Below are 25,917 nucleotides of genomic sequence, written 5' to 3' on the forward strand. Positions count from 1 at the left end.
CAAGGTATACTCCGAAATTATTTGGAATTTTACATGTACATCATCATGTGAAAGCCACATAAAACATTTTGAAGGAATTATTTCCTCCTTGATACCTTCATGACAATCCATTCTTGGAAAAAACAAGTCACATTTTAAGAAGCAAAATTACTGTAAAAAGGCATCTTAGATCTATGAGTTTGACTGTCCCTCTGGTATCTTTCGTCCCTCTTTTAGAAGTGAATTCAAATAAAATAAATCCAATATTTTATTCACATTGATTCCAACAGATTTCAAGTATTCCTAATAATAATCCAAAATGAAAATCTTGAAGGGATATATGAAGAAATGCACAACATATCGATCTGAAAATTGAAACTGAAAACACCTGAATAGCCATTTCATGTTTCACTGACAACTGGACAATACTATGTATAAGGGTTAAAAATTTAAAGAATCATTCATTATGTAAAACAGATTTAATTTTCATACATATTAACATGCAATCAATAAAATCTTTTACTGATTTAGATTGATTGGTAAAATTTAGATAAATTATCAATATTGGGGATTCAAAACAATGAAAACCAAATATGTTTTCTCCCCTGTCAATATTTTAATAGAATAATCATAGTTGAAGAAAAACTTCAGAAAAAAAAGCTTGCTGTAAGGTTGGGTTAGGTGAACAAAAAACTGTACAGGTGGCATCAAGGTAGACTCAACTTAAAAAAACTAACTGGTCAATTTAAATGTCCCCATTGTATTGTCAATTTTACAATCTGGTTGAACAATAGGTAAAGTTAAACAGCAACCCCTATAGTCAAGTCACAGTAATTCTAGAAGATTTTGCAAAGATGGTCCTTATCTGAAATTGCAATTATGCATCCATTACAACCACCAAGTGTGGTCGTTGTGATCTTTTGCCGCTGATTTTACCGCAATAATCTGTTAAAACGAAACCCATGTGCAACCAATCAAAAAATTATGCAGGTTTGTTTAATATGTTCAAAGAGATATGTTCAAAGAGATAATTTGTATTTACACACAAAGTTCTGGAATATCCGTTTCACAGATGATGGCGGATATGTTCCAAATGTCGTAACTACAATCCCGTCCCCTTTTCCCAGATTGTGACCTACCGAATTAGACTTACCGGGTTTGTACTAACATGAGTAACACGACAGACTGTATATCTAAATAAAATTATGTACAGTAAATATGTGCTAATATATGCAGGCCAAGTCAACTTAGTAATACACATTTATTCATGTACCACTAGTTGTCTAAATTTTCGTTTCCCCATTATATGTCCTTTATCTGTTTATCAATAATACCAAGCGGAACAAAAAATAACGTCTCGTATTCATCTTTCAGTTTGTGCAGCTTCTTTCTTCGCCTATGACGACCCTGCTAATCTGGGAAGCAACACTGATTCTAGCGCAGGTAACTAAAAGCTCGTAGATAAACAGTTACAATTAGTGTACTGAAAAAAATCTTATTGATAAATGAAGGAATTGTTTTCACATTTTCTCTGTTTAGAATCGTCCATAGGGTTTGTTCATTTTAAGTCTTTGTGGCGAATTAACTCAAGAAAATGAATTTGACGAGAAAATGTTGGCATACCTATCAACTAAAAAAATCCAGAGTCTAACAAAAACATCATTCGTTACATGCTTAGTATGTGTCGTTATCATATTTCTTTATTTTTATTCAACAACATTATTGCACAAGCTGTTAACAAGTACTCCACTGCCACAGCTATCTCAGTGAAGGTCCCCCGTTTTATTAATACCAGAAGATCACGGTTTCTTCATATTATCATATTTCACAGTAATTAGAATTTACGCTTCAAACATCCTTTTTTTAAGTTCAGGAGAACTTTGATAATTAAAAGACAAATTAACTTGCTACTATTGTTACAACGACATTAGAGTATAAATATAAATTCTAAAATGTTGGAGAATAGTCAACCAGTTGACGGTGGCCGCTTACCGGCAGAGGAAGTCTCGAATTTTATCAAACCAGTAATGTACTCTATTGTATGCTTACCCTTATATTTTACTGTTGGGTTTTTTTTGCTTGTGAGAGAGCTGTCTACATATGTCTCTGGTGGAGAGTTGTCTCATTGGCAATTATACCACATCTTCTTATTTTTAAAATCAACTGAATATACAATCACACTGAAATCTTGAAGTATTTTACATTCAAATAAAAAATTAGATGCCATTCCAATATTGAAAACAAATATTTACGTGATAAATCAGAACATCTTTATAAACCTTATTATATATTGATAGATAAAATGACCTTCATGATAAAAGAAATTTTCAGTTAGGTTTCCGTGTATATCAAAGGTTTGTTCCTTTGTAATCATTATTTTGATGTACCTACACAGAAATAATATGTTTCGAATTTGCACTACCTTTCTTTTATAAATATAGGATATCTCTACCTTATGATAGACAGTCCATTCCAAGTGACTTGTTGTGGTGCGACGTCTTCGTGGGAATTTTTTGCAAAGGACTTTGGAATAGTAGAGATGATGATTTTCCGGAAATCGTCTGAAACTAATTATCGGCTGATTGGATCTACAAGAATTATAGTTCCAGGTTGTTTAATTAAGCGTCAATAAAAAATTGGGTGTTTAATAATATTGGTTTAATTTTGAATTTTCTTAAAATGTCTTTTAATCAGGAAAACAATAAAAAAAATGTACATATTCAAGAAGATATGTTATTTGTTTGCCTATAAGACAAATGTCCACAAGAGACTACATGACAACCGCAGATCACCGTGCTACATCAAAGGACAATATCCATACCATATAGTAAACTATAACAGGTCCAGTGAAGTCAAAATGTGAACCTATCTAAAGGAATACGAAACGGCCGCAATTATATTAAAACAAATAAACGAAAAACAATTATTGCATACATGCTATTAGTATATTACAAGATCTTGGTTTTTAACCAGAAGTTATAGAATGAGACAAGGGAAACATATTTGTGAGCAACGAACCGTCACCATAACCTCGGATAGTGGTGTAATAATATAACAATCGAACAAGTTGTAAAATTCAGTCGAAATGGTCTAGACTAATCACGTCTGTACTAGGCACAAAAAGTACTAACAAAATGACGAAACATACATCATTACCGGTCTGAAATACTTACAGTTGCTTGCTGAAAGCCTAAAGCCCAAAGACCAATTTCAACTTATACTTTTTCATATATAACATATTTTAGATGACTTAAAATTAGTTCACCTCAAGATGATGCCTTCCATGCAAAGAAAAAATGCATGTCTGTTAACTAAACGATTGATTTTTTTATCAGTATGGTTATTTCTGATAAGCAGATACATTATGGAAAAAAGGCGATATCTTACAGTTGCACTGAGGTTTAACTCAACTTTTAGTATATAACTGTAGAGTACCAATAAAATGAAAACAAGCTGTAATTGTAAGTAATTGTAAGCTGAATAGCCTAAAGTCATAAAATCAACCCCAAAACAAAGAATGAGAAAACAAGAGACAACAAGTGCAGTCCAAAAGGTAATTTGCTTTGGTACCAATTGACTAACATTATATTCTTGTTATATATTTTCCAGACGAATATGTTGACACGTTAGTTACGTTTTCCTTGATAGCGACAGAAAGGATAGCAATAGTTGCAGGAGATGTTATAGGATGGTAAATATACATTACATAGATACAAAAATAGAAATCAGCTCTGGAATCGGATGCATTTGATACAAACAGGTTTAAAGTAATAAAGATAATTTAAATTTGCCTGTACCAAGTCAGGAATATGACAGTTGTTTTCTATTCGTTTGATGTGTTTGAGCTTTTGATTTTGCCGTTTAAAAAGGACTTATCGTTTTGAATTTCACTTAGAGATCGGTATCTTTGTTAATCCCGTTCCCGGAGGCGGGCTTCAGCTGGCCCTTAAACAATAATGTATTGTAAGCCACCCGAGAGTATCCTGTCCTATACTGGGCAGTTTACATACGAACACTCATAAAATGCAGTATCTGCTCCCCGGAGCACCTCAGTTTGTGTTTAAATATAGTTCCTCTGTTTGGTTAATGTATGTGTATTAAACGGCTTCCTTTGTATTTATTTGTTACTGTGCTATTTGTGTTGCTAACGGCTTTCCATAGTTTTTAATTTCGAAAGAGGGTCCTCCAGCTCAAGTTGTTTTACCAGTGTAAATGCAAATACTTTTTGAATGTATCCAAGTTTGATAAAATAAAGTGATCTTTTCAATGCTAACAGTTTTATTTGCTGAACTGTTAAAAAAATCATATAACATTATATGATTTTATATAAATAAACAATAGCGTTCAAGTGTACTGAATAATAAATCCTAAAATACATATTTGTGGTGTCCGACGTGGTGGGAGATAGCTTGCTGTACAAAAGACGGCTATTTAAACTTCATTATGTTATCCTAATTCTCACCTAAAGGTTATTACTGCTTTATTTGGAAATTTATTGTTTTCTAGGTTCAAACTTGCCGCCAGCAAAACTTTGGGCTATCTGCCATTACTGAATGCTCACGCGTTTATATACTAAATTGTAAGTGTCACGTGACATACTAATCCAATGGTTACTTGTCCTTTCCGGGTAGCCGGAACTATACAAAATTACGATATTGAAAAACATAGAATTGAAATCATCTTGAGTTGTCCTATGATTGTCCTTATACATAAAATATTAAAACAAAGCTATAGCATCTAAAATATCGATAAAGAAGCTTGAAATAAACAATCGGACACCACTGCGCGCGCATTGATTTAGCAGACGATCTGCGTAAGAACATACAAAGTAAATAACATATAACATAGTTCATTACAACCATCTAAATATTTACAATATATTTGTGTCCGGCAGGGTATACTTATAAAATATTAAATGTGTGGTATTAAAAATGCAATATTAGATCAATTGTCCAGGGGACGAATTTGTATCAAAAGAGATAAAATCAACGTTTCATTCCCCACAAAATGGCAGACGGCAAAATCGCCGGTCAGTAAACAATTGCAGTTAAAGTATTTCCCTATGTATACCAGGCATATCAGACGTTTAAATATGAATATTTGGTTACCAGAAATGATCCTTAATACGGGAATTACATGATATATAGCATGAAGAAGGTAATCCATGAGTAATTACATACATTCCCTGCCGTAACACTTGTACACAAAAAATGTAAACAATGATAAAATCATTTCAAATTCCAGAGCTTTCACATAAAATCAGTTGCTTTACTGGATATATATCACCTTTGTACCAACATATGTACACACCTTACTTGTAAAACTATGTTTTAGCTAATGAAATGCCTCCCCCTGTAATTTATTGGCAAAAAGTGAAACTTTGGCCTGTGAAATCCATAAAAAAATAGTAAATTAATGCCATATCTTTGATTTCAAATGTAAAATGTTTCTCTAGCTCGCTGCAAGCCAAGTTACTATGCGTAAGAACACAACCGTTAAGTTTAAAAGATAATATTTGGTAAAAACTTGAATTTTGACTTGTGATCATAGTAATAAGTATAGTGGATTACTGCCACAATTGTAAAAAAATCATTATAAAATATGTGTCAGTCTTGCCACAAATTAAGTATTTACTTATAAATTACACCGCACAATTTAATACCTATTTGTTTCAGTATAACATTCCCCAGTACCTTACACTTCCCCCACCTTTAAAGACAATGAATTCTCCTGAATTGAAAATTTTAGCACATAATTATTATGAAGTTTGAGATCTAAAATGTTAGTGTTCAATGTCTTCTCCGAGTCTCAAGGGAATATCAAGAGCATCTATTCTCTTTATCACATCGTCTGTGGAGTTATCTCTCTCCTTCACTGCAGTTTCTAACATCTTTAATGTTTGTACAGTTGATGTGTCTTCTTTGTCACTCTTTATTATATAAGCCAAAGCTTGATATAAATAAAACCGAGATTTGGTTGCCATTGTGTTTTCTTCACTTCCTGTCGGTGTTTTTGTGCCTGGTAATGCTAAAAAGTGATACTTGAGTAGCAACTCTTCCTTTGTGAATTGTAATTGCTTTCCCGAGTTCAACTCCAGAGCTATACTGGCATACTCCCAATTAAAATACTTTTGCTCTGGAGTCATCTTTTTCCAATTTTTAGGTGGCCAACTAACAACTGCTGGGATGGTAATCAGTGGGATGACTTCTTCTTGATTCCACTCCCTTCTCCCAGCTGGGAAAAGTGGCATGCCACCTTTCCTCAGAAGTGTCCTTGCCCGTTCACTTGCGGTAATGTTGCCGTTTAGAGTTGTACAATCTGTGCCCCGATCTTCTGATGCTTCCAGTTCCTTTCTTTTACTTTCTTCATTGTGTTTTTCTTCTTGTATCCTCTTTTCCTCCTTCAACCTTTCTTCTTCGTCCTGTTTCTGTTTTTCCTGCTTCCTTTGTTCTTCCTCCTTCCGTCTGATTTCCTCCTCCTGTTTCTGTTTTTCCTTTCTCTTTTGTTCTTCCTCCTTCAGTCTAATTTCCTCCTGTTTCTGTTCTTCCCTTCTCTTTTGTTCTTCCTCCTTTAGTCTCATTTCCTCATCCTGTTTTTGTTTTTCCTGCTTCCTTTGTTCTTCTTCCTTCCGTCTGATTTCCTCCTCCTGTTTCTGTTTTTCCTTTCTCTTTAGTTCTGCCTCCTTTAGTCTGACTTCCTCGTCCTGTTTTCGTTTTACCTGCTTCTTTTGTTCTTCCTCCTTCAGTCTAATTTCCTCCTGTTTCTGTTCTTCCCTTCTCTTTTGTTCTTCCTCCTGTAGTCTCATTTCCTCATCCTGTTTTTGTTTTTCCTGCTTCCTTAGTTCTTCCTCTTTAAGTCTGATTTCCTCGTCCTGTTCCTTGTCACCCTTTCCTTGCTTTATTTTCTTAGCCTTCTGTTCCTGGTGGTTATTCTTTTTCTTTCTTTTCTCTCCATTTTTCTCTCCTTCATTCTCTGTCTTCTTACTTTTCTTCTGGCTTGTTGCTTTCTCGTTCAGAATCTCTGGTTCTTCATTGTCACTGTCATCTTCCAATATAATATCTGAGGTTGATGGTGTTTTAAGTGGTGATAACGGATTTGTGATGGCTTTTGTCTGTTTCCCTGGGAAGAGTTCATCGGACGTTTTTATGTCTGCTATATATTCCTCTGATATGGATAGTTTCCTAGCTACTACCGGCGTCACTATAGACTTTAATTTACCGTCTATCGAGGCTGAGAAGGTATGTGATCCTGCATACTTGGTGTTTACCAGTGCCGTCATCCTCCTTATTAAAGCATCAAGCATTTTGTGATCTCTTAGAACCAAGTCATTCAAACTTATCTGATAGAATCGTATAGACACTCCAAGGTCTAATTTGAAGATGGCTGTCGAATCCCCAAGTCCTAATGTAAGTTGCTGGAGGGCCAGCCCTTCATAAATGGTGGGGCGTGTTGGTGAATATGACCCATTGGTTTTCTCCTGCTCAACCTCTTCCTCCTGCGTACCTCTAACCATTTCCCTACGACACTTCCAGCCTTGAGTCCAATCCTCCTTCTTCCTGTTGGTGTTTCCAACCCTGTTTAGGAATTCTAGGACCTCAATCCTGGCTTTCATGGCCTCTTGGGAGTTTTCATTTGATGGTGAGATTACCTTTGCATATGTCTCTGGGTAATTCGACATCCAAAACCCATTGTGCTCACTCAAGAAACTGTACGGCATGATCTCTATTTTGCTGCGGTGGTTGGCCATGATGTGCTCCTTCAGGTCAACCATCCTCCTGTACGACTTCTCTTTAGGACACCAAACACAAACGACTGAAAGCCGTTTGTGTGGGGCAGCTGCCAGATTGTTCTTTAGTTGTCTCCTTGTCCTAAACGTCATGGGACACAGCCAACACTTCACCTCCACTTGTGATGATGGTCTCATTCTGAAATCGAATCAAATCTTTAAAATCCCTCCACCATTTATATAACATATACAATAAAAGATATGTATGTAGTGTGCTGTTGTGTGACTATATTTGCTTATGTGTTTTAAAATCCTCCCCCCATATGGCATATGCTGGTAGTAAATGGATCAGCCAACATTTCAATAAAAAATATGATATCCACCCCCTTGGTCTCCCTATTAAAAAAAATCTCAAGCCTCCTCAAGACAAAAAGTTGTCGTTAATTGCATTCCGCCGCGCAGCTTGCGCATAAAATAATATGCTTGGCAGTACAGTTTAATCTGCCATTCCCCTGGCAGGAAGGATCATCCTTCCCTTACAGCCAATAATATGTCCTGAGAAACAATGGCCATTTGTCTCCCTTACATATTCTTCCAGAGTGGATCCAACTCTAGGAATTCCAACATGACTTTCTCCAGTCTGAGATAAGTCATACAGTTACTCTTAAACATAGTAACTCATCAAAACAATTAAAAACGTAACAACTTGTACAACTAATTTCGGCTATTCAAACAACAACTATGAAAGGCATCTCAGGCCTTCCTATTGGAGAACCAAGTGGGCGGATTTCGTCCTTGATAGGGCAGTAGTCTATCGATGTGGTAGACCTTCCCTGGCTGTTTCTTTGACCTTTTCACAAGGTAAGTGATGTCATCAATTTTCCTTGTGACAACATATGGTCCTTTCCATTTTAGTGTCAACTTATGACAAATTCCTTTTCTCTTTGATGCATCATAAAGCCATACAGCTTGACCTATTTGTAATTCGCGCTTTACTGCTTTCAAGTCATAGTGACGTTTTTGATACTCAGAATTCTGCTTAAGATGTTTCCTAGCCAGTACATGTGACTTTAACATAGCGTCCTGTAATTCATTTATATATTTATCCGTTTCAGGGGTAGTGGATTCATCTGGTCCATCAGGACGTGGAATAACAGCTTCCATAGGAAGAAATATGTTTCTGCCAAACATCATCATGTTAGGGGTCTGTCCTGTGCTGGCGTGGACTGATGATCTGTATGCCATCATAACCTGTGGCAAAATCTCATCCCAGTTTCTCTGATCATTTTGACAATAAAATGTTAGCATGCTTAGCAGTGTCCTGTTAAATCTTTCAACGCTTCCATTAGATTGGGGGTGTTGACTTGTACTTCTAGTTTTGTCAATTTTCAGGAGATCACACAGATCTTGGAACAGCTTTGCTTCAAAAGACCTTCCTTGATCAGAGTGAAGCTGTAATGGTGAACCAAACCTACAAATAAATTCATTCGCGATGGTCCGGGCAATGGTCAGGGATTCCTGGTCCGGAATAGCATATGCTTCAGTCCATTTAGAAAAGCAGTCACAAAGGACAAGAACATAACGGTTTTGTCGTTTTGTTAACGGAAGTGGACCAAGAATATCAATCGCAACACGTTCCATAGGCTCGCCAACCAAGTATTGACCTAATGGAGCCTTGTTTCGTTTAAGTGATTTCCTAGCAGCACATTGGTCACATTCTTTGCAGTACCTTGTTATTGAGCTTCTCATAGCTGGCCAGTAAAAGAGCTGCTGGATCCTACTTAGCATTTTATCTGGTCCTAAATGACCTGCAGATGGAACGTCATGGAAATACTTAAAGACTGTCTTTTGGTGTGATTTTGGTACCAGGAGCTGCAATTTGAAGTTGTCTACATCGTCTTTATCAGAACAATAAAATTTTCTATAAAGCATGCCATTGTTTATTGTCAGCCTATCCCATTGTCGCCATATTATTTTCTGGTATGATGTTCCTTTTGATACTTGGTCCCAGTCAGGTTTATTTTTCTTTTCTTGAAGATATGTCACAATGAGTGACATGTCTGGGTCTTCCAATTGGCATTGTCTAATACTGTCAGGGTCCCATCCTTCTATGCAATAGCCACTTGGTGTAGCACTAGACTGATTTCCTGTCTGACTTCTTGTACATATTCGTACTATTTCTATTCTTGGTGTTGGCTCCTCATTTTCATGTAACTCCTGGTTAACAAAATCAGATTCTTCAAGTTGAATTTCGTCTGTTTCGTCGTCACTTGTGTGGTTTCCAGATTCTTGTTTCTCGCATGATTTACAAGGTCTTCTGGACAGAGCATCGGCATTTGAGTGTTTTCTTCCAGCCCTGTGTGTCACTGTCAAATTGTAAGTTCCCAGTTCTCCGAGCCATCTGGCTGTTTGACCAGTGGGTTTCTTTAGATTTTTCATCCATGATACAGCTGCGTTATCTGTGCGCAGCAAAACTTTCTGGCCATATAAATAATGATGAAATGTCTTTAGTGCTATAATTACAGCAAGTAGCTCTTTTCGAGTTACACAGTATGCCTGCTCATGTATGTTCATAGATTTGCTCATGTATGCAATAACTCGTTCAAGACCCTCTTGAATTTGTGACAAAACTGCCCCGACAGCCTTATCACTTGCATCTGTGTCAAGTATGAATGGCAAATTTGGAAGAGGGTAGGCAAGCACAGGTGTACTTGTTAAAGCATTTTTCAACTGTTCAAATGCCTTTTGACACTCGTCATTCCAAGCAAAACGGCTATTCTTTTCGCAAATTTTGTGCATTGGTCTTGCAATTGCTGCAAATCCCTTAACAAATCGCCTATAGTAAGAACAAAGTCCTAAAAAGCTGCGCACCTGTTTTGCAGATTTGGGGATTGGCCAGTCATCTATAGCTTTTGTTTTCTCTAGATCGGTGGAAATTCCATCCTCAGACACGATATGTCCAAGGAACCTGACTTGTTTTTGAAAGAAAATGCATTTGGCAGGTTTCAATTTTAGATGTGCATTTTGTAGGCGTATAAAGATTCTTTCTAACCTTCCAAGACCCTCTTCAAATATTGAACTTACTGATATGATATCGTCCATATAGAGTAATAGTTCTTTCCACTGTAGCCCTCTGAGAACATTTTCCATAAGACGCTCAAAAGTAGATGGGGAATTTGCAAGTCCAAAGGGCATGACAGTGAATTGATATAACCCTAAACTTGTCAGAAATGCGGTCTTTACCTTGTCGTCGGGAGCCATGCCAATTTGCCAAAATCCTGAATTTAGGTCCATTGACCCGAAGAATTTCCCCCCAGCGAGCGAGTCTAGGCACTCGTCTACCCTCGGAATCGGGTAGGAATCCTTTTTAGTGACGTCATTCAAAATTCTGTAATCAACACAGCACCTAGGCCTGCCATTTTTCTTCATTACAAGGACAATATTCGATGCCCAAGGACTAGAAGATGGTTCAATGATTCCTTTGTCCAACATCCGGTTGACTTCTGATTTTTCCATCTCTTGCTTTCCAAGTGGCATACGTCTAGATCTTTACCTAAAGGGTATTGCATTTCCTGTATTTATTCTATGTGTTACAAGGTCTGTCCTCCCTATGTCATCATCTGTCCGTGAAAAGACATTTTGGTACTGTGAAAGGAGTCTGGAAAGCTGTTGTCTTTGGTTTTCATTTAAATAAGTTGAACTCCTTTTTAATAAGTCAATAAGATGTTCTGGTATTTCTTCACCAGCTGTAAAGCAATCTTCTTGTAGTGTTCTAATCTGCTCTGATTTCAAATCATGCTCAGTATATGATTCACATGTTCCTATTGTTTCCTTTTTATACAGTTTAACTTCGTCGTCACCATAGTTGACAACATTAACAAAGTGTGCTTGATCTTTTGTATTTATTATCCCAGGTATTGCTAATGTAGACTTTGCTGTTCCTGTCGTGCCCTCTATTAATCCGTATTCTGTTAAATGATTTACACCCGGTATGTCTACAGGCATCATAGTACTCGTCATTGGAGGAATTGTCATGTTGTCTTTAATTTCTACTCTGCAAATCATATTTGCCTTCCCTCCAATCCAACATTGTATTTCCTGGTTGTGGATCGTGTGTAAGACCATTCGCTGATAATTAACTTTACTTACTTCCTTAAGTAAGAAATCCTGTCCAAGTATTCCATCCTGATTTATATTACATACCATAAAATTTTGACTGAAATTTTCTAGACCAAGCTTTAGTTCTAATGTGATTGATCCAATAGCAAAAACTTTGTTGCCATTAACGTCAAATACTTCGGACTTGTTTGGCACTAAAGAACACCAAACATTTAAAGGCAATTTTTCGTAAACCTCAATAGATAATATTGACGCTGTTGAGCCACTGTCAATTAAAAAGTTGACAGGAAACCCATAGATTAACCCATTTGTATAAAACCCATTATCCCAATTATCATCTGTTTCCCCTATATGTCCTGTCCGGACATGTTTTTCTCCCTTTATATCAGGCCTTTTATCTTCTGTCACTAACTCACGACCTATTGAGCCAGCGTTCTGTCGTTTCCCTGGTTATTATTAAAAGAGGTATTGTGTCTTTGGTTGCCCTGGAAGTTCCCTCTTGCTCTTTGGTTGTTTTTGTGTGGACAGTTCCTCATAAAATGGTCTGGTGAGTTGCAACTGTAACACCTGCCAGTATTTGCCCTCTTTGTATCCCGATTCCCGTGTCCTTGTTCCAGCTTTGCTATCCTATCTTGTAAAGCCTGCAAATTGCTCTGATAATCCTTTTCACTCATGTGTCCTTCGATGTCCTTCGACTCCACAGCTCTGATTGTTGATTTCTTTTTGTCTCCATCCCCGAGTATTGACTCATATCTTTCTATAACATCAACAGCGTCTGCTATTGTTTGACATTCCTTGTCAATACAGCGACATTTCATTTCTACAGGTATTACCTTAAACAACTGGTTTAATGCTAGAGACTCCTGCGCTGCTAAGTCAAGGTCATAGTACGCCTTTTGCGCTAATTGCCTTATGTCATCCCCCACTTCAGCTATGCTTTCCCCTGGCATGCGCCTGCGCATCTCTAACTTTGAGAGCCAACGATTTTTGTGTTTTGAACTCCCAAACCTTTGATCTAACTTTTGTGTTAGCATTTGGTATGTGCGCCTGTCGTCAGGAGACAAGCTCATGTAGTATGTCCTTGCTTGACCCCTCAAGCTAGCTGCCAAAAACAACAGTTTTGTACGATTTCCCCATTGTCCCAATTCAGCGCAGTCCTCAAAATGCGACAAGTATTCCTCCCAACAATCCTTCCCAGAGAAGGGTTCAGGTTTAAGTGTTACCTTTGGTGGGCCAATTGGTTGCATGTTATGATTACCCCTTTCATTCCTATCATCAAAATCATGTCTCTGATATTCATCCCGTCCTTTAGGTCTCTGAGCTATTTCATCACCATGACCTTGTAAAATAGATTCCCTATCAAAGTCGTCATTGTCATCAGTATGTATTTGATCCCCTTGTCCTAAGTCATCTAAATCCCTTTCCCTACGGAAATTTATTTCAGGGTCTGGGGAGTTCCTACCAGCATCAGCCATATTCTAAATAAAGACTTTTAATTTTATTTGTTGTTTCATATTTTTTTAGTTATAATTAATTTTTGTACAGTAAATCCACCACGTCGGGCTTAAACCACATTGTTAAGTTGACAGGTTATTCCAAGGTTCGTATCCTGGATGCTAATTAGAATTTTAGCATCCCGCTTCTGACACCAAATTGTAAGCCACCCGAGAGTATCCTGTCCTATACTGGGCAGTTTACATACGAACACTCATAAAATGCAGTATCTGCTCCCCGGAGCACCTCAGTTTGTGTTTAAATATAGTTCCTCTGTTTGGTTAATGTATGTGTATTAAACGGCTTCCTTTGTATTTATTTGTTACTGTGCTATTTGTGTTGCTAACGGCTTTCCATAGTTTTTAATTTCGAACGAGCGTCCTCCAGCTCAAGTTGTTTTACCAGTGTAAATGCAAATACTTTTTGAATGTATCCAAGTTTGATAAAATAAAGTGATCTTTTCAATGCTAACAGTTTTATTTGCTGAACTGTTAAAAAAATCATTATATGATTTTATATAAATAAACAATAGCGTTCAAGTGTACTGAATAATAAATCCTAAAATACATATTTGTGGTGTCCGACGTGGTGGGAGATAGCTTACTGTACAAAAGACGGCTATTTAAACTTCATTATGTTATCCTAATTCTCACCTAAAGGTTATTACTGCTTTATTTGGAAATTTATTGTTTTCTAGGTTCAAACTTGCCGCCAGCAAAACTTTGGGCTATCTGCCATTACTGAATGCTCACGCGTTTATATACTAAATTGTAAGTGTCACGTGACATACTAATCCAATGGTTACTTGTCCTTTCCGGGTAGCCGGAACTATACAAAATTACGATATTGAAAAACATAGAATTGAAATCATCTTGAGTTGTCCTATGATTGTCCTTATACATAAAATATTAAAACAAAGCTATAGCATCTAAAATATCGATAAAGAAGCTTGAAATAAACAATCGGACACCACTGCGCGCGCATTGATTTAGCAGACGATCTGCGTAAGAACATACAAAGTAAATAACATATAACATAGTTCATTACAACCATCTAAATATTTACAATATATTTGTGTCCGGCAGGGTATACTTATAAAATATTAAATGTGTGGTATTAAAAATGCAATATTAGATCAATTGTCCAGGGGACGAATTTGTATCAAAAGAGATAAAATCAACGTTTCATTCCCCACAAAATGGCAGACGGCAAAATCGCCGGTCAGTAAACAATTGCAGTTAAAGTATTTCCCTATGTATACCAGGCATATCAGACGTTTAAATATGAATATTTGGTTACCAGAAATGATCCTTAATACGGGAATTACATGATATATAGCATGAAGAAGGTAATCCATGAGTAATTACATACATTCCCTGCCGTAACACTTGTACACAAAAAATGTAAACAATGATAAAATCATTTCAAATTCCAGAGCTTTCACATAAAATCAGTTGCTTTACTGGATATATATCACCTTTGTACCAACATATGTACACACCTTACTTGTAAAACTATGTTTTAGCTAATGAAATGCCTCCCCCTGTAATTTATTGGCAAAAAGTGAAACTTTGGCCTGTGAAATCCATAAAAAAATAGTAAATTAATGCCATATCTTTGATTTCAAATGTAAAATGTTTCTCTAGCTCGCTGCAAGCCAAGTTACTATGCGTAAGAACACAACCGTTAAGTTTAAAAGATAATATTTGGTAAAAACTTGAATTTTGACTTGTGATCATAGTAATAAGTATAGTGGATTACTGCCACAATTGTAAAAAAATCATTATAAAATATGTGTCAGTCTTGCCACAAATTAAGTATTTACTTATAAATTACACCGCACAATTTAATACCTATTTGTTTCAGTATAACATTCCCCAGTACCTTACAGTATACTAGTTCAGCGAAAATGGACGTCCCACTTAACGCCAAAACATATAAATGAACCAATATTAGAAAAACATACAAGACTAGCAAAGGCCAGAGGTTCCTGACTTAGAACAGGCGCAAAAATGAGGCGGGGTTAAACATGTTTTGTGAGATCTCAACCCTCCAACTTTACCTCTTGCCAATGTGGAATAAACAAACATACAGCAATACGCACAGTAAAATTCGGTTCAAAAGAAATCAGAGTCTGATGTTAAAATAGGTAACAGAAGAAACTAAGCAAAATGACAATAATCAACATAAATTAACAAAGGACTACTAGCAGTCACTGGCATGCCAGCTCCAGACCTAAATTTAACTGTTTAAAAGATTATGTCTTCATCATATGAAAATCAAGCACAATCTTTCCCGTTAAGGGTTTAGTATCATACCATCATAAAATGTTCGAGTAGAACATAACCCGTATCATGTCAACAACTGGTTTCAAAATAAATTTGTTTATTTATGATGCAAAGACCCTATGAGTGAATCAATATTAAATCCAAAAATGTCATCTTTAATGACCTGACAACAGTATCGTAACTATATCCCTTCTGAATAAGTCGGTTTAAAGGTTTTATTAGCTTTTGATATGAATGACGACATTTTTGTGTTTTGTATAATAAATTATCATAAAAGGTGGGATGTGAAATACCTGAACGTATAAGATGTCTGTACGTTGATTTATATTTACGAATGCTGTCCTTGTACCGATGGTAAACTTTAGTAAATGTTTTGACGAGTTTGTGATATCGAAACCCTGGTTTAATAATGTTCAGTAGTACAGAGATTTCTTTCGTTAAAATCAAATACGTTGTTACATACACGAGCGAATCGAACAAGTTGAAATATATAAACACCATAGGATTGTGCCAAGGGAACGTCACCATCTGAAATGGATAATTAACAATAGGAAATGAAAAATCATATTGTAAATCTTAGTTAATCTTTCAATTAAAAATATACATATGAAGATCCAGGAAAGGGCAGTGTTCATTTTTAGTATCAGCTTTATTTAAAGTCAGTTCAGCAGGATAAATCTCTTTAATGTACATACTGAAGTCGTCATTATTGAGAGCCAACATACATACTTAGATTGTTTTATTGCTATCTCATTGACGTATTTCTTGATCTGCTGTAATGCATATGCCAGTTTTAAAATAATTCAATGAGAATTGCAAGTGACGAGTTAGTCATCCAAGAACTGTCATTTGAATAATACTTGACATTTTGGCAAATGCTAGGTCTAACATAATTTTTGTTGGGATGCATATCTCACCCATATCATCTGTCTATAAAACAATTTGTGTTCACGGTACAGTCTAATGTTTTCTAGAAGAAAAACAAGCATCAAAATGCTCTCAAAAGCCAATTTGATGAAAAATGGTATATTATACCTTTGAGTCCATACACACTGTTTGAAGCAAACAGTAAACATATCTGTGTTTGAATGTTTATATGGGAGATTGAAATGCTGATTTTAGATTGGATCTGACTAGGTTAAAATAAAGACCTTTTGGCTTTGTTCTTTTACTTCAGGTTTTTCTTTAAGTATTTTTCTGTTAAGAATAAACGCTTTAACGTAGATGCCTTAAGAATGTATAATCTTTTTAACTACGTACCGATTAACTTAGCAGAACTTCATCATATGTATATTGCTTTATTAGTTTTGCAATATCAACGGTTTCCAAAGATAACTTCTTTTTCAAGGTACTCCAGTGGGTCTAACATCATAAGCTATGAGGATTGTGATACAGTCACACGATCAGATTGTCCACAACAAAGTAAAAAAATACACATGCCAGATGCTTCATTCACTGCTGATGATGACATAGACTTCTCTGCAGCGGAAACTGTACCAAACAGGGGATATTCAGTCAAGTTATCAACAGCAAACAGTAAATTTCATTAATAAAATTCCGTGAGCAAAAAGTGTAAAACATTTCGCTTATTTTTAATATTTTTAGTTCGATCACCACTGCTATGAACCACATTGTCTAAGTGTGCATATTGTGCATCACATTACCATTGACATCTTGTAAGTCAGTTTAAAAAGTAATTGATTATTTGAATGCTTTTTTTCGGCCAAGTCTTCAAAACAACTCATCATATATACAAGGATTAACATTTTGTACGCCAGACGCGCGTTTCGTCTACAATGGACTCAACATTGAAACTCGAATAAAAAAAGTTAAAAACACCAAAAAAGTACGGAGTCAAAGATCATTGAGGAACCAAAATTCCGAAAATCATACACTCTCGAATAAAAGAAAGCGGAAGGTACCAATTCAAAGAATAGTCAAACTCATAAGTCGAAAACGAATCAGTTCTTGGCAAAACACTAAACAATATACAATATTTTCACGCGATATTTTATTCAATCCTACAAATCAAGAGGAAACATTGCTTCACATAATTCAGAATTTACGACCGAAAATCAGTTTAATCTGAAGTATCAATTTTAAATTATAGTGAATAAGATATTTATCTATCTCTGGTGAGGAAACTAGATACCATAAGGAATGTATATTACTCGCATGGCATATATTGATGAAATCCAGTATTTGAAAAAAAGAAAAAAAGTCAAAAATCATAAGTAGAACAAAGACATTACCATTGCCAAAATAAAAAAAGACCAACTGACATACAAGAAGAACACAAAAAAATCTGAAGTTTGATCAACACGAATCATATTAAAAATCACGCTGAACTTTGGTCACCTGGATGATTCAACATATACTGCTCCACTAGTGAAAATAGACGTTTAATCGTCTATGACTTTTCAGGGTACACCTTACAATTGACAGTTTACAATCTTAAAAAAATGCTCTTGAAATCTGTTTGTAGTATTGATTTATTTATTCAGACACAGAGTTAGTTCTTAGTCCAATACAAAATGAAACAGAACTTGAAGAGAATACACCAGTTGGATATAAAGTTTTATATTTTGATGTAACAGACACCGATGTTAACGATAACATAACTTGGACTTTAACAGGTCAACATGAATTGTTTACAATGAGTGAAATAAAAAATGAAAAAGGTACACATTTATATGTTTTTAAACAGATTGATAAACATAGAGTAAAGTAGAAAGCAAAGGACAGTCGCAAAATATTCACATATCTGTTGATTCTTGTCCTTAATGCTTATTGATATTGATCGCTATGGTTACACAGGTTTTGTTTAGATTCAAGCGCAAAAAATTAAAAAAAATCCCATAATGTTAATTATAATATTTAATGGTTTCACACACAACTGTCATACAAGCGGGAGGTTTAGCTAGCAATAAAACCGGTTTTAATCCATCATTTTTTTCGGCAAATGCCTGTACCAAGTCAGGAACATGTCAGACTTCCCATTTTGAATTTGCCTCAAAGTTCGGTAGTTTTGTTTTACTTTTTCATATAACTCGTTGTGACAGATGATAATACATTATTTGAACCACCAACAAACATATCGAAAAATCCGCTATTAACCAAGCCATCGTTAAATAGACATGAACATCACTCGACAAACTTTAGAATATGAATATTTCTGTCATAGGTGGGTCTTAGAACACTATTTTTACGTCTTTGACTTATACTGTTTTTGGTTGAATCCGCAAATGAGCTAATTTTATTGTTCTTGATAATTGTACACTCCTTCAGTGAACTTTTTGGGATATTATAAAAATTCAATCCAAGTTTTATTGTGGAAAAGATTTATGATTACACGGACTATTACCGTCATACAGTAAGACCAATGTTTCTATGAGAAGGAGTTTGTTCCTTTGGTTGCACGGGCTATACTTATTCACAGCAACGTTCCTTTCCAAATTAAATCTTATGCTCCTTGTTGGGAAAATTTTAATGTTGATAACGCTTGCTACTTACTAATTTGAGGGATCCGTAATCGAATATTCCTGGGCAAACGTTTTACAGATACTAAATACACATTTGTATACAACTAGCAATATTTCGGCCATTCCTTCCAAATGATCTACTATTATGAAGAAATAAAGAGACAAAAGATACTAAGGGGATATTGAAAACTTATAAATCGAAGAAAAAAAACAGATATCTTGGTAAAAAGTGAAAAACGATGAGAGACGAAAAAATCCACAAAATACTACATAGAAAACTAGAGACTTTAAAACGCGAACCGCACCAAAAACCGGGGTGAACTCAATTGCTCACGAAGTGTATGCATTTCCTGCTTGACATGTGACACCGTCGTGTTGCTCATGCAATTTTATTGTTACGACAAAGAGAACATATTCGCAATAATCTGTGACACATTAATTCCATAACGGTCGACTTACTCAAGACGGAGTCTCAAAATTTTTCGAAGGGATGATTATAACTTTCCCTCTTGGTTCAATAGCTTCCTTGTAATCAGCAACTTCTATCAAGGAAATCATGATATGAAACATAAGTTCTGGAATATCGTATCAACTGGAAGATATACATATACTCAGGCGCTGCTGTTCCATAGAAATGAAAATTTCACAAATGGGAAGCTGAAGTTATCCCTTTTGGCCAAATATTTTGTTCTCAACGTACCTTCATTGTCAATTTTTATAAGTCATGATATGAGGTAGACTTACCTGTATCTTTGGTATCCTTTATTTCAAGTTCGATGGGATAGATGCATTGAACATAGTAACTAATTACATTAACGGTACTAATTTTATTGCACAAGATAAGTATTTCGACAACTAAAGTCTCTTCAGTGAAGCATTTTTTTGTCCATTGCCTGACATAATTCTCGACTGATTCCATAATTATTTTATGAAATCGACAATTAATCAATCTATATTCCTAATAACAATTTGTTTTCACTACTGCGATATTTGACAGGAAAATTGACATTGGCCGAAAATGGTATTTGTATACTGTGGATTCATTATTATTCGTTGGATACCAATTTTCGTGGATTTCGTGAGTACAGCGAAACCACGAATTGAATTATTCAACGAATTACAAATTTGCTTTATGAATATATGCAGACTTTTGGAAAACCACGAAATCAAATATCCACGAAAGTGCAAGTTTTCCTTAATCCACGAAAATTGGTACCCACGAAAATAAATGAATCAACAGTATAACTGTTATATAACGGCTCATTCCCCTACCCTCATTTGTGTACTATAATTAATCACTTGATACAGTACCCTAATTCTTGAAACCTGTAATCATCATGTTAAATATAAAACATTATCCACAGAGACAAAAACGAACGATCTCTACTCTCCATTTAAGTTCCACACAACACTTTGATAATTATACCCCTAACTAAATCTCGCTCCTTTTGGATTTCATGTTATTCCCTAACTTGTTTTTTTTCCCTTGATTTGTGTCTTGTTAACGGATTTGCGAGATTTTATCTAAAGATTAACTACTATTGCCTCTTTTTCATGTACTAAGTGACCTTTGTACACTCAAACAGATGTATTGATTTGACTTGCATTATGCTCCTTCCAATTTCGACCGTTATGGAACATTTTTGTCACAGATGACGACATATATGTTCCAATGGTCGCAACCTCAATCCCGTCCTCTTTTCCTCAAATTTGACCAACCGAATTAGACTAATCACCGGGTTTGTATGATTGATTGTTGACTGCCTAACGTCCCGAGGGAAACATTTCAGGCATGTTCAGGGTTTGTACTTATATGAGCATCTTACCCTTCCGAAGCCCTGAGACTCCCCCCGGTTTTGTAGACTGGTGTTTGTCTTTCGGTCGTTTTTCGTATTTAGTATTGCAATGGCATTGTCAGTTTTTGTCCGACTTATGAGTTTGAATATCCCTTTGATATCTTTTGCCTCTCTTTTCCTTGACATTATATCTCTAACAAACATAGTGATAAAGAGTTTATACATATCTTCGACAAATTCACATGAAAACATTTTTTTTATTGCAGTTACTTTGAACTTGCAGACGAAACTACCAAGCGGTGGTGGTCTGACTTATGTAATCACTGTGACAGGAACTGATTCATGCCAACATACGGCAACGGCAACTGTTACTGTAGCCTCCTATAACGCGGTAAGGAAGATTTTAGTTTACATTGAACATCAAATAATTTCCCATTTTAAAGACATCACACCCAGGTTGATATCCAGTTGAAATTAAACAAAACAAATGAAACTATTTATTAGAGAAGGTAAAAATGGCCAAGTTTGGTATATTTTAATTGTTTATATCTGTTCTGTGGGCTTTAAAAGTTTAATTTAGGACCATAATGAAAGATTTTTCGCATCTTATATAAGTGTTTATACTTCATTTATAGTATGGAGTATCGAGATATTTGTAAACTTTCAAATTAAAGATAAATTTTCGCAAAACCGTCGATTATAGGAGGTGCAAATACATGTGGATCTTTTTTGTGCATAAGCATAAATTCCACCGAACAAAATTCCACAGAAAGATAAAAGATTGGTCGTTTTAAAGCATTAAGAGTGAAATACCTTTTCTAACGAGTACAAAATAAAAGAAGCTTCGTGTTACTACAAATGTTAAAATTTGAGGTGTATTTCTTACTAGTATTCTATTTTATTTTCGTTTACTTATTTTTCATTTAATATTTAGGCATATTAATTATTTTATTCATGAGCCGTACTAGTAAACACAGAAAAGTCGGACCATTTCCTAACACCGCTTTATTTTTTTTAACTGAAAGTCTTTGAGCATAGATTTTACTTGTGGATTTTTTTATGCATAACTTTTTTGTTTGTTTGTGTGTTATTACGAGTAATAAGTCATCAACCTCTGAAAGTTTTTAGTTTGCCCTTCCACGAAATATCTAAATAAAATATTTTTTTGTTTTTTCAACTATCAAAAAATCCCCCTGGGCTAAATTGACAGCGCGTCATCCCTACATAGGCTTCCATTTTCTAAAATTGAAAAAATTAGGTCGCGTAATGAGGAGATGAATTTGACGAAGTAGAATCATGACTGTTAACACATATCTAATTGTAGCCACCTATTATTAACAACTTGCCATCTATCCACGAGATCAGCGAGTCAACAAAATCTACAATATTTCTATACACAATCAATGTAACAGATGCAACATACGATCCATTATGCTGTACCTTATCATACACACTACCTAACAGTTATAACTTTCAGTTTAAAGAAGAAAATGGCGGTATGTAAAAATATAGAAAAGTATCTCATTTATGGATAATGTAAGATGAAATATATATGTCTGTGATAGTATATTAAACAACAAAATGTAATGACCATCAATTAATATTAGGCATAACAATAATATTAGAATTCCTGTATGAAAACCGTCTAGGACAGCCGTGGTCTTATTTCTGCTTATGTACAACGCCTAGTATGATAATTAAAACAATCTTATGTCATTCCAATTAGGAACCATTGTGACCGTGTGTAACATAACTCCTATTAAAAGAATGATAATATAGTTATATTTTTATAAACATATGTGTTTAAGTCAGTAGTAGTAAACAAGTACAGACGTTCCTAATTGGATAGTAAAAAAACAACTTATCAAGAATCTTAGACAATAAAGGCAAAGCAATGGGGGAAAAATCCAAACTTAGTGATTAAAGCTACCAAATGAGCCTGATATGACCTTAGTCATTTAAAAGTGTTACAGAAATGCGAAATCTTTATCACAAATAGTGACCAATAATGGACTGTTGGCAGGTGTCTTGGTTTGTTTAGTTTTCCAGTCAACAATGTCATAACCGATCATATTAATGCATATGCATACTTCTTTTGTCCAATACTTTAACTAATGTACGTCTGAAAGAGGAATTGTTGGGAAAAGTTCACTTTTTAATCTTTGTTTCGGTGGGTGTCATAGATGTATCAAGAAACCCATTATATAAAATGGATTTTTGTTATGATATAAAACCATTGCTAGGGTGCATTTAAGTCCGTTATAAAGTGCCCTTTAGCAAAATATCACTTGACTAGTTTACATCAAAATATTGACAGCGACAGTGACAACTGGATAGAGTTGTTGTTATCTACTGCATACTGAACTAATATTTGTGTTTGCGGCAAGTTTTAAGTATTTTTAAGATAGAAAAAGCAATTTACCTAGATAGAATTCACGAAAGAAAGAAGAAAAAAACCTTTTTAAAACACTATTTTGAAGTCAATTATACAGGTGTAAAATCTACTTTATGTATATTGTAAAATCTACTTTAATTTTGTGTTTCCAGTATATTCAATATGGACTGTTGGTGAACCAGCATTTGCATACAATGACATAGACTCATACAGAATATTCATATGCTGTCAGGATGATTATGGGTCTACTACCAGTTACTTAATATTGAGGCTAACAGAAGAAAAAGTAGAAGCTCCCTATATCCCTCCAGGTACTAATTTCATGTATATATTTATTTATGGAAGTATCAAATTAAAATTGTGGGAAATAGAGATAACAAAAACATTTATTAGGATGAATAAGTTCAGAACGACACTGAATGTATGAACATACATGTATAATTATACCTTAATTTATCTTGGATGTATCAAATTAAAGTATTTCTTATTCTTATACAGAATGGTTCTACAGAGCAATTATTGTTTCCATGATGCCGATATCATTTATGACAATACTTGCCATTACCACGCTTGTTATTACCATGTTTTTCCTAGACGGTGATATAATATTACCAGAAAGGACTGAAACGGCAGTATTAATCAGTAGAGAACCAACACTGGCATCAGATGACGATGATGCTACTGTTCTATCTGACATAGATAATACTGAAATTAAGCCTGTGGGAAAGAGTATAGAATTTAAGGACTTGTATAAGAATGAAGTCGTACACATACCTGTATGGACAGGGAAATATCGTAAAGCTCCTCAGGAAACTGTTCATAACGCATGGCGTGAAATATCAAATCGTTCCTCTAACATTGATATTGAAGAACAATCTAATTTGCCTACTGGACAACGAACGAAAGGAGATGCTTTTGGCGTAGAATTGAATTTATTTCACTTTGGTAAAAAGCCGGTAAATACACTTTCATCAGAGGAAAAAGCAGGTAAAATATTACAGAAAAAGAATACCCTTAAAGAAAAATGGAAAGAAATAGTTGTAAAAGCTCAATCGGGTCCTAAAAATAAGGCAAAGGAAAACAAGACGGAAAATCTAAATGTTGCAAAACCAAACGCTGCAAAGAGTTCAAAATTAATCAGCATGGTTACCTCGAAGCATATACAAGAGGAAAACGGGAAATCTACAGACTCTTTTACTGTAAGCAATGAAAGCGATTCCGTAATGATTACAGTGGAAGAGGACAAACAAAATACAAAAGAAGACGAAAACCCTGTTTTAGGCCACGACTTCCACATGGATTTGGAAAATGCGGCTCGTAGCACCAGCTCATTTCAACAGACAAATTCAGGAGATGAAGATACGCCAGAAGACAAAGAAGATAATCTTAGCGTATTCGGCGAAATTGTGAACACAGGTACTGCAGCTATTGGAACTAATATAAATATTTGATGTTCATCAGATTCTGGATAGCCTATTTTAACATCATGTTCAGATAAGACTTTCTTCGTACATGCATGAACTCATTATGATTTTTCCATATAGTTAATCTTCCCTAGTTTGTTGATTTTATTTTAATAGCACATGTTTTTGGTATAACTACATTTATACACAATTAAGCAACTAAACTGTAATCCGAGACTTACGGAATGTCATTTTTATTGGCAAATGATTATGAGTTGCTAATTAAATCATTAAATTTGAAGAAATCATGGAAATTCTTCATTATTGATCGAATTGGTTAACGTATAGTTCTAAGGATCTAAATAACTTCAGGCAATGATGTACTATTATAACTTAGTAATTAGTTGTAATATAGGGACTGCGTTGATTAACATTGACTTATAAAATTTAACTGTAACATATATGGCAAGCCGTTTTTATATTTATTCAATTTCAAGATATCTTTTCAAGTTAATAAGATATCTTATAAAGTATATAAGATATATTATAATGTTTATAAGATATCTTATTTAATTTGAAGTTAATAAGATATCTTATTTATTTTATAAGATATCTTATTAACTTAATTAGATATCTTGTATGTAAGATATCTTATTTACTTTATTAGATATTTTATAAGTTATACAAGATATTTTATATGATTGATTTATCAGATATTTTATTTAGTTCATAAGATATCTGATTAAGTTTATTAGATATCTTATTAACTATATAAGATATCTTATTCAAAATAACTTAAGTAAATAAATTCAACAATGAACGCTCCTTCTAGAACTACGCGGCAGTAAATAGATCATGTGATCGCACTTTCTAAATGGCAGATGAGAAGAGTCAGTTATTAATAAATATTCGTGATGTTATCCAGAAAGCAGATAGGAGTATTAGAAATGACAATCTGCAACCTGAATTAGTGGGCCTTGAGAATAATCGCGCTACAGACACGTTAGCTGTATTAAAAAGTGTATATGAACTTTACAATCAGAATAAATATGATTTTTTGGAGTCCTAAAGTATGGTTTATGAGATGTCTTGTATAGTTTATGTTTGATGTGTTTGAGCTTTTGATTTTGCCATTTGATTAGGGACTTTCCGTTTTGAATTTTCCTCGGAGTTCGGTATTTTTGTGATTTTACATTTTTTCCAAGCTATTTGAAATATGACATATCTCAAAAAAC

The 25,917-nt window shown here is 34.8% G+C and overlaps 2 protein-coding genes and 1 long non-coding RNA gene across 3 annotated transcripts; 2 read left to right on the plus strand and 1 right to left on the minus strand.

Moving 5' to 3' along the window:
• Positions 1-1,353: 1,353 nt before the first annotated feature.
• Positions 1,354-3,667, plus strand: LOC127708606 (uncharacterized). The gene is made up of 3 exons (XR_007985317.1): positions 1,354-1,422; positions 2,421-2,588; positions 3,589-3,667. It is a non-coding gene; the product is annotated as an uncharacterized LOC127708606 (long non-coding RNA).
• Positions 3,668-4,392: 725 nt separating this feature from the next.
• LOC127708601 (neurofilament medium polypeptide-like) lies at positions 4,393-7,664 on the minus strand. The gene has a single exon (XM_052213616.1). The coding sequence runs from the start codon at positions 7,655-7,657 to the stop codon at positions 5,762-5,764; it is 1,896 nt and encodes a 631-aa protein (XP_052069576.1). The 5' UTR covers positions 7,658-7,664; the 3' UTR covers positions 4,393-5,761.
• A 4,699-nt stretch (positions 7,665-12,363) lies between these two features.
• On the plus strand, positions 12,364-22,388 carry LOC127709547 (uncharacterized). Its single transcript, XM_052215153.1, has 5 exons — positions 12,364-12,371; positions 16,955-17,142; positions 18,111-18,287; positions 21,151-21,275; positions 22,209-22,388. Exons 1-5 carry the CDS (start codon positions 12,364-12,366, stop codon positions 22,386-22,388), a joined length of 678 nt encoding a protein of 225 aa, XP_052071113.1.
• The last annotated feature ends 3,529 nt before the right edge of the window (positions 22,389-25,917 follow it).

Source organism: Mytilus californianus, unplaced genomic scaffold (assembly GCF_021869535.1).
Source record: "Mytilus californianus isolate M0D057914Y unplaced genomic scaffold, xbMytCali1.0.p SCAF_7, whole genome shotgun sequence".
NCBI classification, from domain to species: Eukaryota; Metazoa; Mollusca; class Bivalvia; order Mytilida; family Mytilidae; genus Mytilus; species Mytilus californianus.